The sequence below is a fragment of the Telmatherina bonti genome (assembly GCF_933228915.1).
Source record: "Telmatherina bonti genome assembly, chromosome: 20".
NCBI classification, from domain to species: Eukaryota; Metazoa; Chordata; class Actinopteri; order Atheriniformes; family Telmatherinidae; genus Telmatherina; species Telmatherina bonti.
The window spans coordinates 23,329,067-23,344,272 of NC_136618.1; the positions used below are offsets into that span (position 1 = coordinate 23,329,067).

The 15,206-nt window shown below is 39.0% G+C and overlaps 1 protein-coding gene across 1 annotated transcript in view; it reads left to right on the forward strand.

Annotated features, from left to right (window-relative positions):
- Positions 1-8,198, forward strand: part of rnf152 (ring finger protein 152) — a 58,509-nt gene extending 50,311 nt beyond the window's left edge. Inside the window, exon 3 of the mRNA XM_079259913.1 lies at positions 7,244-8,198. Coding sequence (XP_079116039.1) covers positions 7,383-8,018 — 636 coding nt within the window. The 5' untranslated portion in view covers positions 7,244-7,382 and the 3' untranslated portion in view covers positions 8,019-8,198. The remainder of the gene's footprint in view (positions 1-7,243) is intronic.
- The last annotated feature ends 7,008 nt before the right edge of the window (positions 8,199-15,206 follow it).

The following is a 15,206-nucleotide window of genomic DNA, read 5'->3' on the forward strand; positions in this document are numbered from 1 at the left end:
TATATATATATATATATATATATATATACACATATATGTATATATATATATATATATATATATATATATACATACATACATGTATATATATATATATATATATATATATACATACATACATATATATACATACATACATACATACATACATACATGTATGTGTGTGTGTGTGTGTGTGTGTGTGTGTGTGTGTATATATATGTATATATATATATGTATATATATATATATATATATATATATATATATGTATGTATGTATGTATGTATGTATATGTATGTTCGCATGTGTAATTGCCTCATTTATAGAACAAAAGTGTCTGTTCACACCTCAGTCAGCAAATTAGTTCAAAATTAATCCAGCCATTTGGCTGCCCTATGGGAGATCTAGTTAGGGAAGCCGAATGACTGGGCTGTGGGAGTTCTAGTGTTAAAATAAACTGGACGTGGCAACAATGTTGAAAGCTTTTTGAATTTTCTAAATGCTTAGAAAACAGTGTCTGTGCTCTGTTCAGAAACTCAGCCAGGAATGTAAGAGATCTCTGCTTTGGGTCAGCCTGTTATGAAGATGATAGAGTTGTGATGACTGATGTTACCAACTAATTCTTTGAGTGTCCAGTTCGGATTAATAAGTGTTGAAAGTCAACAGATCAAATCCAAACCAGCAGTTGTCTATACTTCTCCACACACTTAACTTTAGCCAAAATCGCAATATTTAGCAAATGCAAAACTATAAAAGTTAACCAAACTGTGGTATTATTAAAAGAGTCCGGAACAAACATGGATCATGATATCATACCGAACAGCTGTTACAGAACAGCCTACAGCTTTGTCAATGAGATGTGAGGTGGTCCAATTAAGAGGGATGGCCATGGGACACCGTTGTGGCTGGGAACTTAGTCACTAACTCTAAATACAGAAAAAAAACACAGCAAGAAATCACTCCAGGCAACAAATACAAAAATAATAATAAAAAGGTCAAAAATAAACCTCAATTCTTAAGAGAGATGTGTGATGTTTATGACAGCATGTAAACAAAGATCCACCTAAATAGTGATTTCCTCCCAAGCCTACTTCCTCCAGAGCGATCTGTTGCTCTTCATTTTGTATCATCTGAATGCGATGATATCTGAAGAACACTTGCTCTGCGATCCACACAGCTACGATGAAGCGGCGTGCATCAAGTGAGCAGTTACATCACACTGTGCGTCACCGCCGCTCTTGACATTTCGCTGGTTCAAACCACCTGAGGGTTCCCACATTAAGCCTCTGCTCCAGCTCCAGCTACTTTATTATGTCAGCTGTGTCGTGCTGGGAGGAGCTGGATTTGTCTCTATGTATGTGTGTGTGTGTGTGTGTGTGTGTGTGTGTGTGTGTGTATGTGTGGATATTTTTAACTTCTCTCTGGGATTTTGTATGATGTTTGTGTGTGTTTTCTGTTGGTTTGTCCCAGTGGACTGCAGGCATGTTGGGGTGGTGGAGGATGCTCCTCGGTCACTCTGCATCATTACTAAATCATCTGTTATACACAGAGGAATGAGATTAGAACTAAAAAAAAACTCTTTGCCTTTAAATAGATGTATCATTGTCTGAAGTGACATAAACTGAGCTCATAAGAGCAACTCGTTAACCTTTTTCAGGATGATTTTTTTGTAGTGTCTACAGTTTGAAGGTGTGACAGTGTGAAAGTAGGTCAGCAGGTTGCCCTGGTTACAGCTCCGTTGAGCTGATAAAGCGTGTTGTTTAGTTGCAGACATGGTTTTTCTTTGGGCTCCTTCTATCTCCTACAGTCTGCATGTTGTTTCTAACAAACTCAGGGGTGAAGGATGCTTCAAGCTCATGTTCATCACCACCCCAAACAATCAGCGTGAATACATCTGTGTTTCGGTGAATGGTGCACCAAAAATACACATGAAAATCATAAAGAAAAATCTCTCTCTGATAATTTATTAACTCAGATAATAACAGTTACATTGATGGACATTATCAGATTAAACATCCTAATGATGAAACTACAGTAAAAAAAAAAAGAAAAAAAAAAAAGAACCTTCATTATGACATTTATTCAATTAATAATAATAACAATCATTTTTTGGGAAGTAAATTGATTGTTCAGCTCAACTTAGTTTAGTGTTTCAGTCAGCCAAGGCTCTGAGAGCATAGAATTATTGCAGGATGAGATGCAATAATGAGATCTTTAAAGTAGTGAGGAGCTTTCCTGTTAAGGGCTTTATATGTGATAAATATGTTTGAATTATTTTTTTTTAATTTAACAGAAAGTTGAAGTATAAATACTAAACCAAGATAAATTTGATCTGTCTTACTGGTACCAGAGACTTTCTTTGTTTAAGGAATTGTTTGGACAGTCAGCTACACGGGCAGTACAGCCGTCCATCCCAGCTGTAATTACGGCAGAAACCAGACCACTTATTCTGCATTACTCAGGACAAGACGCTTCAAATTCTGTCAATATTCTGCAGATAAAGCAAAGCTGTTTTAGTTTGTGAAAACAAAAAAAAAAAAAATCTGATACTTAAAATAGATTTTTAAAGACATGAATAAAAACACTTCAACATTTTTTCACAGTGCTGCTGGACGCTACCAGTATGGTCTGGTATTTGAGGTTCTTTGTTCCAAAAACAGCCACAGCAATTTTGTCTGTGATCCAAAGAGACGAGCCTGTAACTGGTTGGTTTCTTCTTGTTTAATGGATAGAAGTAGGTGTCATCAATAAAACAAATGTGTAGCATACTCCCTCATAATACTACCTAAAATTAAGCTTGTAAAAGGAAGAACAGAACAGGCCCAGAACGTTGAGGAGCACCATTACACACTCTGGTCAAGCCAGTCCTTAGTAGTACACTGACAGTAAACAATTTTTTGCCATTCCTGTAACTCTGTTTCACTCAACAACCTCATTTGCATTCATTCAAAGCAAAAACAAGGACATACATAAACAGCATTGAAAATGGCAGTCTGTTTGATGTTTTACTTATTCTTGAAATGAACTCTTTACAAGATTTTAATACTTAGTCAAAGATTCTCCAGTTTATGGGGAACCAGCTGCTGTAACCTCTATTGCCTCCTAGCATCAGAGGCATCAGGGAAACAAAACAAAACAAAACAAAAAACTGCATTTTAATGCACCCTTTAAAAACAATCTCCAAATGTCAACAATGATGTAGAGTCTACATCATTGTTGATGTCAAGATAACTCTGCAGTGCAGGTGGATAAAAAGTCTAAAACCATGCAGGTATAAAATCCGCTCTTTAATAGTTACATTTTTGCTATCCATCAAAGCTATTCCTGTTTTCATGCATAAAAACTAAAAACCCAACTATATTCAATGTTACATATTGTATGTATTGTTTTTGTTTAATCATTTCATCATTTGGCTGCGTGCATCGACAGATAACACGGAACTGACAGCAACTGAAGCTGCTGAGTTGGTCAGAAACAGGCATAAATGGAAGTAAATTATGACGTGACAGAATAAAAGAGCTCTTCCAGATCTTCCAGATATCTGATTGGTAGCTTCATTTCTCACCGTCCATGAGCTTATTACTGTTTTACTTTGTCTCATAATATCAAAACAAATAAAAAAGAAAACATTATTTTAAAGCTGATGATGGAGAAAACTAAGTTAAATTGATAATTTGACCACTTGGTTTCAGTCAGATAATTTAGAATAAAACTGACAATGAATTATTAGTTTTACATGGACGGGACTTTATGGCTGCAGCAGTCAGTGCTGCTGTTCGGATATCATATCTTTATGCCGCAGTCTTCTTTTTTGTCCTTGAAATGTTGAAAATATGTGGAAATAAAAAAAGACTGAGGAAGGAAAGGGAAACGAGTCACTTGGAGAGTAAGAAGTATGAAGAATTGATGTAGAGGAGGAAAAGCTTTTCAGTCAGAAGGGAGGAAACCAAGAGGGAGAGTGACTGTGTGTATGGGAATATTGAGCCACAAAGCATTTATGTCAGATCAAAGCTAATCCTTATCTCTAGGAAAGGGATTCAGCAAAACCCAGTGATGTCTCGCCCCCTCAAGGGCAGGTGTTTGCCTTCGTCTCCCTCTGTTCGTCATCCTCACTTGGCTGTAGAACTACTGAGATTCTTATGCACCTTTTCTGAACTTTGAGCCAGGCTGGAGAAACTAGGTCAGTCAGGAATGGCAGAGCGGGGCAGGAGGAGTGAAGGGTCTGGCCTCTGGACTCGGCGGAGGAGGGAGTGTTTTGTCCCCATGGAGCTGCTGATGCTGAACGCAGAGGAGGGAGACGTACACGAGGCACGAGCAGTGAGGCAGATGATGGTTATGAAAACAGATAATTTAACTTGACATACTGACAAACTCAGTATGAAGGACTCGTTGTGAGGAAAAACTTGTCTTTATAGTCTGGATCAAGGTGCATCATTATTCCAACACGTTTGACCATCTTTCCCATAATACTCTGAATTTCTAGAGTATTCTTTAATTTGTTGCCTTATGTGCAACCATTTACCCAAATGACTCAAACTCTTTGCACAATGTTGTATATTGAAGTAAAAATAGTTCAAATGGTTTGCATTGTCGTATCTGGTTGGGCTTTTCTGGTTTGGCTATGTACCACCTTCTGATGTCGAGTTTGACTCGTTTTTTTCTGAAGGGTTAGAATAAACTGTTCTGAGCACGCTTGGTGTGAATTCCCTCTTATCTGCCATTGCCACACCGGAGTCCTCACAAGCCGCAATGAGGGGTATAATTGCCTGAGATCTTGTTTTTGATAAGTGGACTTAGATGTACGGTATTGTAGGACAACCAGTGGTCACCTTTTTCCTGTTTCTGCCACCATTTTTCTCCCCACCTCAGCCTCTCCCATCTGTCTCCCTCCTCATTCCCCATTATGCCTGCAGGGATAGCAGGGCTCTGTTGAGATGGCAGCATAGAGAAAGAAAAAGAAAACTCTAGTCATCTTTCCTCCTCAGCAGTTTTTACACTTGACAATTTGGAGGGGAAAAAAAAGAAATATAAAGTTGGCAGGGGCCTGTTTGGTATTCATTGTTTCCACGGTGCTATTTTGACAGGGTTTAATCATCTGTAAAAGCAAACTATCACAGCTTCCGCATGGATTACCACTGTGGACGTGATTATGCAAGGAGAGTGGGAGGTAGAGGACGAAGAAGAAACTGTTGATGGAGTCTCTGGCCTGAAGGAGATTGGCAAATCAGCTATACGTAACATATACTGATTCAAAGGGTCTCGTGAACTCACCTCTGCCTATGTTTGACTTCTGTAACTTGTACTGCACATTGAAATGTATCCCTGTCACTACCTCTCCATTCCTCAGGCGTGTGTGTAAGCTGTGTATTGTGAGATTAGCTCTCTGGAAAGTGTCATTTGTTCCTCTTGCTGAAAGTTTGGAAAACAGCACCTCATTTTAGGTGACCCTTGCAGCATGCCTGCAGGTTGTGCAAGCTCAAAAGTACGAAGCGTGTTTTTGTGACCCATTTTCATATCTCAAGCCTGCTGCAAAGTTTAAAGGCAAGGCGTCGCGGTAAAGTCTTTGCTTAGTTTATCAGTATTTTGCAAGCCATGCGACTGCAAAACACACACGGCTTGCAAACGTATGAGGCAGGAGGATTTCGAACTGGAATCAGTCAAGATCCACTTGTTGCAGCCCTGAAACATGAACATATCTTGAATTGGCCATTTCTTTTAAAAAAGCAGATGAAGGATATTATATGGTTTGTTTGTTTTTTCTATCAAGAGGATTCAGCAAAGGAGCTCAGTGATGTGAGCAAGTTTTCGTTTTTTTGCACTAAATTCTCTTTGATTTTGTTTTCCTGCAGCAAAGTAAATAATGCACAGAAAAGTTGGGACACAAGCAAATCATATTGACAATATCCTGACCATGTTTTAACCAAACCCAGGGCTTGTACCCAGTCCTGGCTGAAGTGTTCTTGGTGCACTACAGACACCAAATTAAAAAACAGAAATAATAACAACTAGAAAAAGTGAATGCTGGATTAGATCCCAGCTCTCCAAGATGATGTAAAAAATATACTGCGGTTTAGCAAGTCACCACTATTCCTGCATTTCTAATAGAGCACTCAGACAAAAGGCAGCTTGCCAATAAGAAAGGACAGAAGAAATATGGCATGGTTTTAAAAAGTCCCAGTGAATTTCTTATCACTAATAAAGTTTACATTATATATGGTCTTTCGACAGCAAACTGTTAAAGCACACTTAATTTGACAACTCTGGTTGAAACCCATTCCCACAAAGGAACTTGGTTCATACAAATGCCAACCTGCATCATGAAAATGAACTACAGGTACAAGAAGTGGACTAAAAGTCCTGCTGCTTGAAAGGAAAATATAAAGAAATGGTTGGATGAATGAATGGACTGAGAGTTTTCTTCAGTTTGTAATGCTATACGTTCCATGACTGGCTGGAATGCTTGTTCTATCTTTTCACAGTGAGCTCACTCAGCAGCAGGTTGCATTGTTTTTGATACAGCAAAAACACAATAGAGGCTGCTGGAAATAATGGCTTTCAAAGCTCACCAGAGTTACAGTATAGATCTGTCTGAAATGGCCACAATGTGGACACCCCTGCATGTAAACCACAGCATGATGCGAGTCAAATATCACGGCTGCCTGTAGGTCAATACGCTGACTCCGAAGAACACATAGTGGGCATTTAAGTCGCTATCAAGATGACAGCAGACAGCTGTGCAAAATGTGAATTGAACTCCATTCTTAAGAGACTAAATTTTGTCTACTGTTGATACACAATCACAAACAAGAGAAAGCAGCAGCTTCCTGGAAACTAAAGATTCTAACAATGCAGGTCAGGTTGCTGTTTTGTGGTGATAAAGTTTAGAGACAAGGACGTTGGCATTTAGTTAAGGTTGTTTTATCAGCGGCTGTTTCAGGTCAAACATGAACAGTGGCTGCTTGGTTTATAAATTGGCTTGCTGTGACGTGAGGCTTTGCTCTGTAAATAACCACTGGTGAAGTTTGGATCCAATCCATTTAAGTGGTATACTGGATGTAATAACTGGGTGTTGACGAATAAATCAAATGAAGCACAGCTGTTGCTGGTAGAAGTGTTTAATGTTGGAAATGCACCATGCTGAAATCTGATTTTCATTTTCCAGCTGATTTCTGTAATACCAAGGAGAAAATAAACACTGTTCTTGAGGTGATGTTAATGTTGCTTATATCATTTCAACAACTGTCCCTTTCTTCTCCTGCAGATGAAGGACCATGCTGCTGTCGAAGGATTGTGATGTCACTGTCAAGTCGTGGATGGTGGTGAATCCCCGTGGCTAAAACGTTATTCCAAATCTGTTTGATTAAATTACCATAACCTGCCGGTGATCAAGCCTTTCTGAAATGGAGACTCTTTCCCAGGATTCCATACTGGAGTGCCAGATCTGCTTTAACTACTATAGCCCACGGCGGCGGCCCAAACTCCTGGATTGCCGGCACACATGTTGCTCCGTGTGTTTGACCCAAATGCGCAGCAGCCAGAAAGAGATCCGCTGTCCTTGGTGCCGCGGCGTCACCAAACTGCCTCCTGGACTGTCTGTCTCTCAGCTCCCTGATGACCCGGACATAATCACGGTCATCGCCATCCCTCATGCCTCTGAGCACACACCGGTCTTCATCCGCCTCCCTAGCAATGGGTGCTATATGCTGCCACTGCCCGTAACCAAGGAGCGGGCGCTGGGCCTTCCGGGGGAGCTGGGATGTCGCTTCCTGCCTGGAGGGCAGCAGAAGGGGGTAACCGTGGTGACCGTGCCTGAGCAGCAGCCTCTGGGCTTGGCTATGGGTCTTGAGAGTGTGGGGCTAGAGGGTGGTGAGGGAGACAGGCGAGTCACGGGCCCGGTGGGAGGAGGGAAGGGCTCAACATGGTCTGGTGTGTGCACAGTGATCCTGGTGGCATGCGTGCTGCTCTTTCTTCTGGGCATTGTGCTGCACAACATGTCATGCATCTCCAAACGCTTCACTGTAATCTCCTGCGGCTGAGAGATGCTGCCTGGACCGCTGCGGACCCTCCGTTAGCCCTGTGTCCTCAGGGCTGGACTCTCTTGAGGACTGGGGGCTAAACCCGCATCATGGGCATTTAAAGGAAACAACAGAGAAAAGTAGAGACACACTGATGACACAAAAGAGGGCAATAAGGAAATCCACAGACTCCGCTGCCACTGTGTTCCTCTTATGTGTTACTTTTTAAACTTAGGGACTGAAATTTAAATGGAAACGTGTTTTCAAACCTTTCCTTTCCTCTCTTACGGGACCGCCTGCTGGTCCTAAATCTCCCACCCCTTTATGTTCTTTCTACATTACATAAAAGGATGTTTTGAAAATCATTCTAGAAATGTTTGTGGACAATTGGACTGAGCCTCTCACAGTGGCTGGATTTCTTGTTTCGTCTGTTGTCGAGTACATAAGTTAACGTAGTATTGATTAGCTGAGCCGAGGATTGAACATGGTGTCTCTTGATGGTGCTGCAGTACGGAGTCCGGACTCTCGGTTCTCGGATTCTACTGGAGCAAACTGCAGAATCAACATCTGTCCCTTGATAATCCAGGAAACTCGGAATCAACATGCCTTGTTTTGTGTTTTCATTCAAAGACGTTTTCAGATTGAACTGTGGAAATGATTAGTCCACATCGTTCATTAGCATATTATACAGCTGAACTACACATGGGTAGTGTTGATGTCCTTCATAGGGCTGTAATAGTATGACTTAGTCCTAAAATGTCTGCTGATTACTTGATTGGAATTTGTTTCATAAAGCCATTAGTCAAGTAATAATCTGTTGGTTTCAGCCTCCTGAATGCAAGTTGATTTTTTTTTTTTTACTGTTTTTGACCCCTTTGCACAAAACAAGCAATTTAAGTTATTATTTGAACAGAAAAAAAATTCTAAAGAACTTAAATCTGAGAGAAAATTTAATATATTATCCCAATACTTGTAAGTTATTAGAAAAACAAACTAAATTTTAGTTAAAAACTGATCTCAGTTTCATAAAAGTGTTAAAGAAGCAGGTACACAAAATTCCCCAAAACAACAAAATGAGGTTCTGGTTTTAATTTGCTCCTTAAAACATTATTTGGGGGGTAAATAAAACATAAAGGTATATTAAGTGTATAAGGGCAGCGGGTTTTTTTTTTAAATTAAGATCACTTCAACAGGTTACGTACTATAGTTGAGTTAAAGGCTATTGTTTAGCAAACCATGTTTTTTGTACACATTTGATTTATCATGGATTAAAAATAAATCAGACAGCAAACGTATAACTTAAGCACCTAACACCAGCTGGTGAAAATTATTATAATTTTTGAACAAAGGTGAGCTAGCCTGCATATCTAAGTTTTTATGCTATTAGCTAATGGCACCCTTTTTCTTGCTCGCAACAAAATATGCAGATATAAAAAGGTATACTGATCTTTTCATCTAACTGCAGGCATTACAAGACTCAAGTGTTGATATGACATTATATAATGCTGAATTTGACCTAAAAAGGAAAAGTTTCTTAGAACTTCTCTTGTTTAAATTGTTCATTTTTCCCTCCCGTTGTGCATCAGTCATCTGTTTTCCCACTGATAGCCCACTTTTCATCTTACACAATTTGTTCATAGACCTTTACCCCTGATTTGCCTCTGAACTCTATCATCCTGACCACCATCTGCCCACACACTATTGACTTGACTGGAAATAAGCTCAACTAGGCAATGGTGTGTGTTCATTTGTGTGAGTAATGGGTCAGTAATGGGTCAGTCGTGGGTTGTTGCTGCAGGGTTGCTGGTAATTAATACTGTATTGATTTATCTGCTTTGAATGTCTTTCTGCTGAGATGGATGTTTTTTCACACTTTCACATGGTGAGGAAAGCTGCTTGTTTTCTATATTTACTCACCAAATGTTATATAAAAATAAACAGATATACTTGTCTCTTAAAGACAGATGTCCAAAGTTGGTCCTCCAGGGCTGCTGTCCTGCAGGTTTTGGACACTTCCTGCTGCGGCATCCCTGAATCCGATTGATGGGTCAACATGCTCGGACAACAAGCTGTTGGGGAGAGCCTTTTAATTTGGATCAGGTGGGATGGATCACAGAGAGGTCTAAAACCTGCAGGACTGCAGCCCTCGAGAACTGCTGCAAGACATTCCTGCAGTAAAGCATTAATTCCAGACTTATTTAACATATTAAAGCTTGGATCATCCAGTTCTTACAAGTTAGAAAATGTGGTATTTTGAGAAGAAAATTCTAATAAACTTTCTTTGATAGGGCTATGATTTAAAAAAAAAAAAAAAAAAAAAAAAAAAAACCCAGTGAGAGTGAAGTTCAGCTGAACCTGTTATTGTGTTACATGCTGCTGGTTGCTATGAGACTGTGCTGCAAGGCTGTCTGAAGTTTAGGGTAGTTTTTCTGAAAGTTAGAATATTTTTAGCACCCAGTGCTTTGTACACTTTGACCGGTTTCCTAATTTCTCAGCACTTGAGACTGAGGAGGTTTTCTGGGAGGACTTCTGAAAAAGAAAAGTCAGAGATAGAATAAAGTAAAACTCTGTGTAATATGTGTCTCTCTTGACAATATCAGAATTTAGGCATTTTTGGGTTGTAAATTATGATTAAATACAGTTTAATATACATAAACTAATTCCTATTAATGATTCCTTATTGAAGTTGGGAATTTCAAATGGTATTTTACCTAGTTTGCACAGGATGAATAACATTTGAGTTAATAAATATGAAAACAGTTTTCCCCTTTTATTCTTTGAACGTCATCATCAGTTTTCAAAGATTTTCAACAAGTGTTCACTTCTGATACCAAATTTCAATATTTCCACTAACCCCCACCCCTTGAAGCCATAGTATGGTTTATCATCTGTTAATGCTAATGAGCAATCTGTTTGATTTTTCCTCTAAGAGGTTGAACTGTATTAATGAATAATTGCATGTGCAGCATCTGTTAGCAGGATACAGTAGAGATGCAGCAGTGAGAGTTTACTGATTTGCATTTGTAGCTTTAGTATTGACCAGAAGGTTCCTGAAGGTAAAGAAAAGGGGTGATTCATGGGCCAGAACTAAATCCTTAAGGAGCTGTGCTTTGTCTGGTCATGCTTTGTTTTTTTTTTCTGCATTAAGTGTTAACTTACACACAGAGCTGCATATCCTGACCTGCAGATAGCAGATAGCAGTTTTTCTGTCAGTCTTGAACTCTAGAAACATGGTGATTGTTTCAGAGGCAAAATGTCAGGCTATAATCGGTGTGTCTCCACAGTATTTATTAAATGAACTAAACACTTCATTGAATCGCAAATTGAAGCTGTTCCTCATTTTGTTTTTGAACCCCTCTGAGTATACAATAGATTACGACAAGAGAAGGTATTCCTTAAACAAATGTGTTTTAGGCAGGTAACTGGTTTAAACTTGTCTGGTGTTGCACATTATTTTATTTCTTTGACTACACATATTGTGTTGTGAAATGACTTCTAGATACAATCCAAGCTTTATTTATTTATTTTTTTCAGAATTAGAGGTATTTTCTTTCCATAAAAATGTTGTCAGGAGTGGCCAAGATGACACCCTGGGTAATGTAAGCTTGTGTGTCCAACTGAGCCAAAGCCAGCACACCCAGCAGCATTAATATTTAACCTTTCTGTAATGGAAACGCACTGCGTAAAAGGCTTGAAGAGAGTTCTACTATATGAAAATGTTTTCATTGGACGATGATAAAACTGAATCATTATATTTTCCTTTGATAAGTAAGTATTGATGATAACATTAATTATTAGTGTTTTAATTGTAGAGGTTTGTTTCTTAACACAAAGTAAAGATGGGACTAAATTTTTATTCGAACAGATGATTAAATATGAGGTTTCTGTTTACTAGGATCTCAAATTCAAACCTGTAAAAATGACAGAAAATATGCACTTGGTTATTGTAAATTAATGCCTTTCATTCCACTCAAGATAATGATGGTTGAATAGTTCCAAGTAACTTTTGCTTCAGAATCCATTGCCCTGGCTAAACCTTCCCTGTTAAGGATTTTTTTATTGACTGATCTGAAAAGCTGTTAAATTGCACCTTCATTTCGAATAACACATTTGAAAATCATGAAAGGGTTTTGTTAGTCCTGTAATGTTCCTTTCAGACAGAATACTTTAACTGTGATCTTCTATGTTGTGCCAAGCTAGAAAGAATGACCATATGTCCGAATTTCTCTTTTGTTCTTTGTATCAATTGTGTTTTTAAATCACAAACCTGCTCTGTGCAAGATTTGTTTTTGTCTTTTTTACTTCTTCTGTTTACAGAATCTAACAGATTGAAGCATAGAGGGAGGCTTGTCATCTCTGTGCCTGTGTGTTTGTAAAATGCTATGAAGTTCCTGTAGTAGTTTCCTGTTTGTGTCACATCCGACGATGCAAGCAGCAGCTGTTTTTGGTGAAATAATAAAGCAAACACTCTGAATATGAACAATCAATTTTTTTATGTGTTTGGGGGGGATTAAACTGCATTTTCAGCTGAAGCACATTTGTCCTGTTTTGCCTTTTAAAACATGTTTTTACTTTTTATTTAGAACAAATGGAGCCCACTATGATCAGATAGTCAGTCTCTGAGGTTTTATTTAAAGAAATCCCATATGTCACGCTTGAGTAAACTTAGTAAAGTGCTGCCTTGCTTTGTTTACCCCTAGGAATCTCTTTTCTCCTCCAGTATATATTGATATTGTGTCAAGGCAGTAATTAACACTCCCTTGGGGCCAATTGCGGCCAGCTTTGCTGCAGCATAACACCTCTGTTCTTCACATGCAGCAGCCATCAAGCACTGCTCCTGGACTGCATGGCCACAACCACCTGCCTCCTTTCCCTTTTGTGTTCAGGTTTTTGCCTTCATAACTGCCTTAATTATGGGAATCATAGATTAGAGAAGATGTGGCAACATTCTTCAGATATTTTGGTCCATGTTGACATGATGGCGTCACACAGCTGCTGTTTGTCAGCTACACATCCACAATGAAAATCCCTCGTTCCACCACATCCCAGGTGTGCTCTGTTGGATTGAGATCTAGTGACTGTGGACCAGTGGAGGGTTACCAAAACCAGTGTAAAATGTTTGAGTTTTGTGATACGCTGCATGTGCTACATTATTCTGCTGAAATAATGCACCATATGCAGATGATGCAAGGCAGGATGCATTCATGATGCTGTTTTCACCTTATACTGTTTCTGCTATCTGAATGTTGCAGCTAAAATCGACCAGACAATGTTTTTCAAACCTTCTGTTATCTAAGTAAATTTGATCAACTCTGTCACCATATCACTTCTTATCACCTCAACAATACATTTTGGTCCATACAAGTGTTGCTCACTGAGAATTTTCTCTTTTTCAGGCCGTTCTCTGCAAACTCCAGAACTGGTTGTGTGTCCCAGTAGTTAACAAGTAACCAGTTGGGTTTAGCCCAGTTTGGCCACATGAGGTTCTGTTTGGATTAAATAGTAATCAGTAAGGTTAAAAGGCTATAAATTAATAGGCTTTACACAGTGACTGTTTATTTGTTTCACTGAAAACTGTTGTCTCATGTTTAGGTGTCACCAATCAGTAATAATTCAGATCCAGGCGAAGACTGAGATTTCTTGTAGACAACAAATGTCATTATTTAGGTTAAACATCATACGTTGTGTTAAAACTGACAGACTGAGCTTTGTTTACTTGAAATTTTTTTTTAAAGGTTGCTGAGTAGCTAACATGATTGAATGGGTCTACAGAGGCTAAAGTTCCTGAACAGCAAAATCTTCTTTGCTGAAATGCCTTTCTCTGCCTCCTTTCCTGCAAAGAAACTGAAGGCCACCAATGTCCAAAAAATCATTCAAACCAAGAAAAAAGTGTATCTGGCTTACTGGTTGTTTATCGCTCTGCTGCACCATCAGTGCCACACATTCAGATCACCTTTGCTTATTTGTTTAGCACCCATTATTTCTGGTACAAAAGCAGAGGTGCACAACAGATTTATAGATTTATATGTTTAGCATACAATAGTCTGCTGAAAGTCAAATGTAACTAATTCTAGATTCCTAATCCCCACCTGAATGGCAGCTCATTTACATTTTTTCTGTATGAGAAGGGAGAAATTCCAACGTTGTCATATCTCTGCTGCACAGTGGCACAGTAAATTTTTGTTACTGGAACTATTTTCTTCTGTCACTGCATTATGTGAGCACTCTTGAGGATGTATCATGGAGTCTCTGCAAAAGCTCAGCGGAGACAGTCATCCATTTAAGCCTGGAAGCAGATCAGACTTCGTTCCTTCGTGCTGAGAGAAAAAAAAAGGGAAAAAAAAAGGACACAGTTCCTATTTGTAGGAGGCAGTGTTGGGTGACGGGGTGCAACAGAGTGAATAAAAGCAATATCAATTTTTCAGTGAACACTCCTGCAGTATTTCAGGCAACGGGAAACTTAAATATTTGAAAGCATTAAAGGACAAAGTTCTGTGTTTTCCCAAACAGAGATGTACATGTTTCAAGCCTGGAAGCTTGTTTCAAAAGAGGAGGAAGTATGACCTTGTCTTGGCAGGGAGCTGCTCAAGTCACTGAAGAGTTTAACTTTAAAAGTAGCAACATATCATGTTGAAGCATTATGCAACCCTTCAGGACATTAGATCTGATCATTGCTAAAAAGAAAAAACAAACAAACAAAAAAAAACTATACATCCCAAACCATCATGAATAAAACAAGCTATTCTGTGTCTCTGTTGCTGACAGGCTGCAGTATGTCTGAAACAATCAAGCGAACTAAAAAAAAACAAAAAAACATGTCAGCCTCAGATAAATACCTCACATCAAGCATAACTGCAGGCAGTGCCAGCTAATCAATTTTGCTGCTTTGGCACACAGGTGTGTGTAATGACAGGTTAATTAGTCTGCATGTGTGATGTGGCTGTACTTGCACATGTGTGACCCCCAGTAACTGATGGCTTGTGGGTTTCCAGACTACAAAGGTGGTCATTTGCATTTTGACAGCAAGAGTGGAGTCAATCTCTTCCTTTTTTTTTTTTCTGTGCTATTAAAAGCCTGATTGAGGACTTTTACTGAAGTGTTTTAGGTCTTTGAACATTTACTGAAGGAAAATCTTACATCTGACAAGAAGAGCAAAGTTTAGTTTTCTGGTAATTTAGGTGTTCGAGGGGAAAAAAGAAAACTGAACGA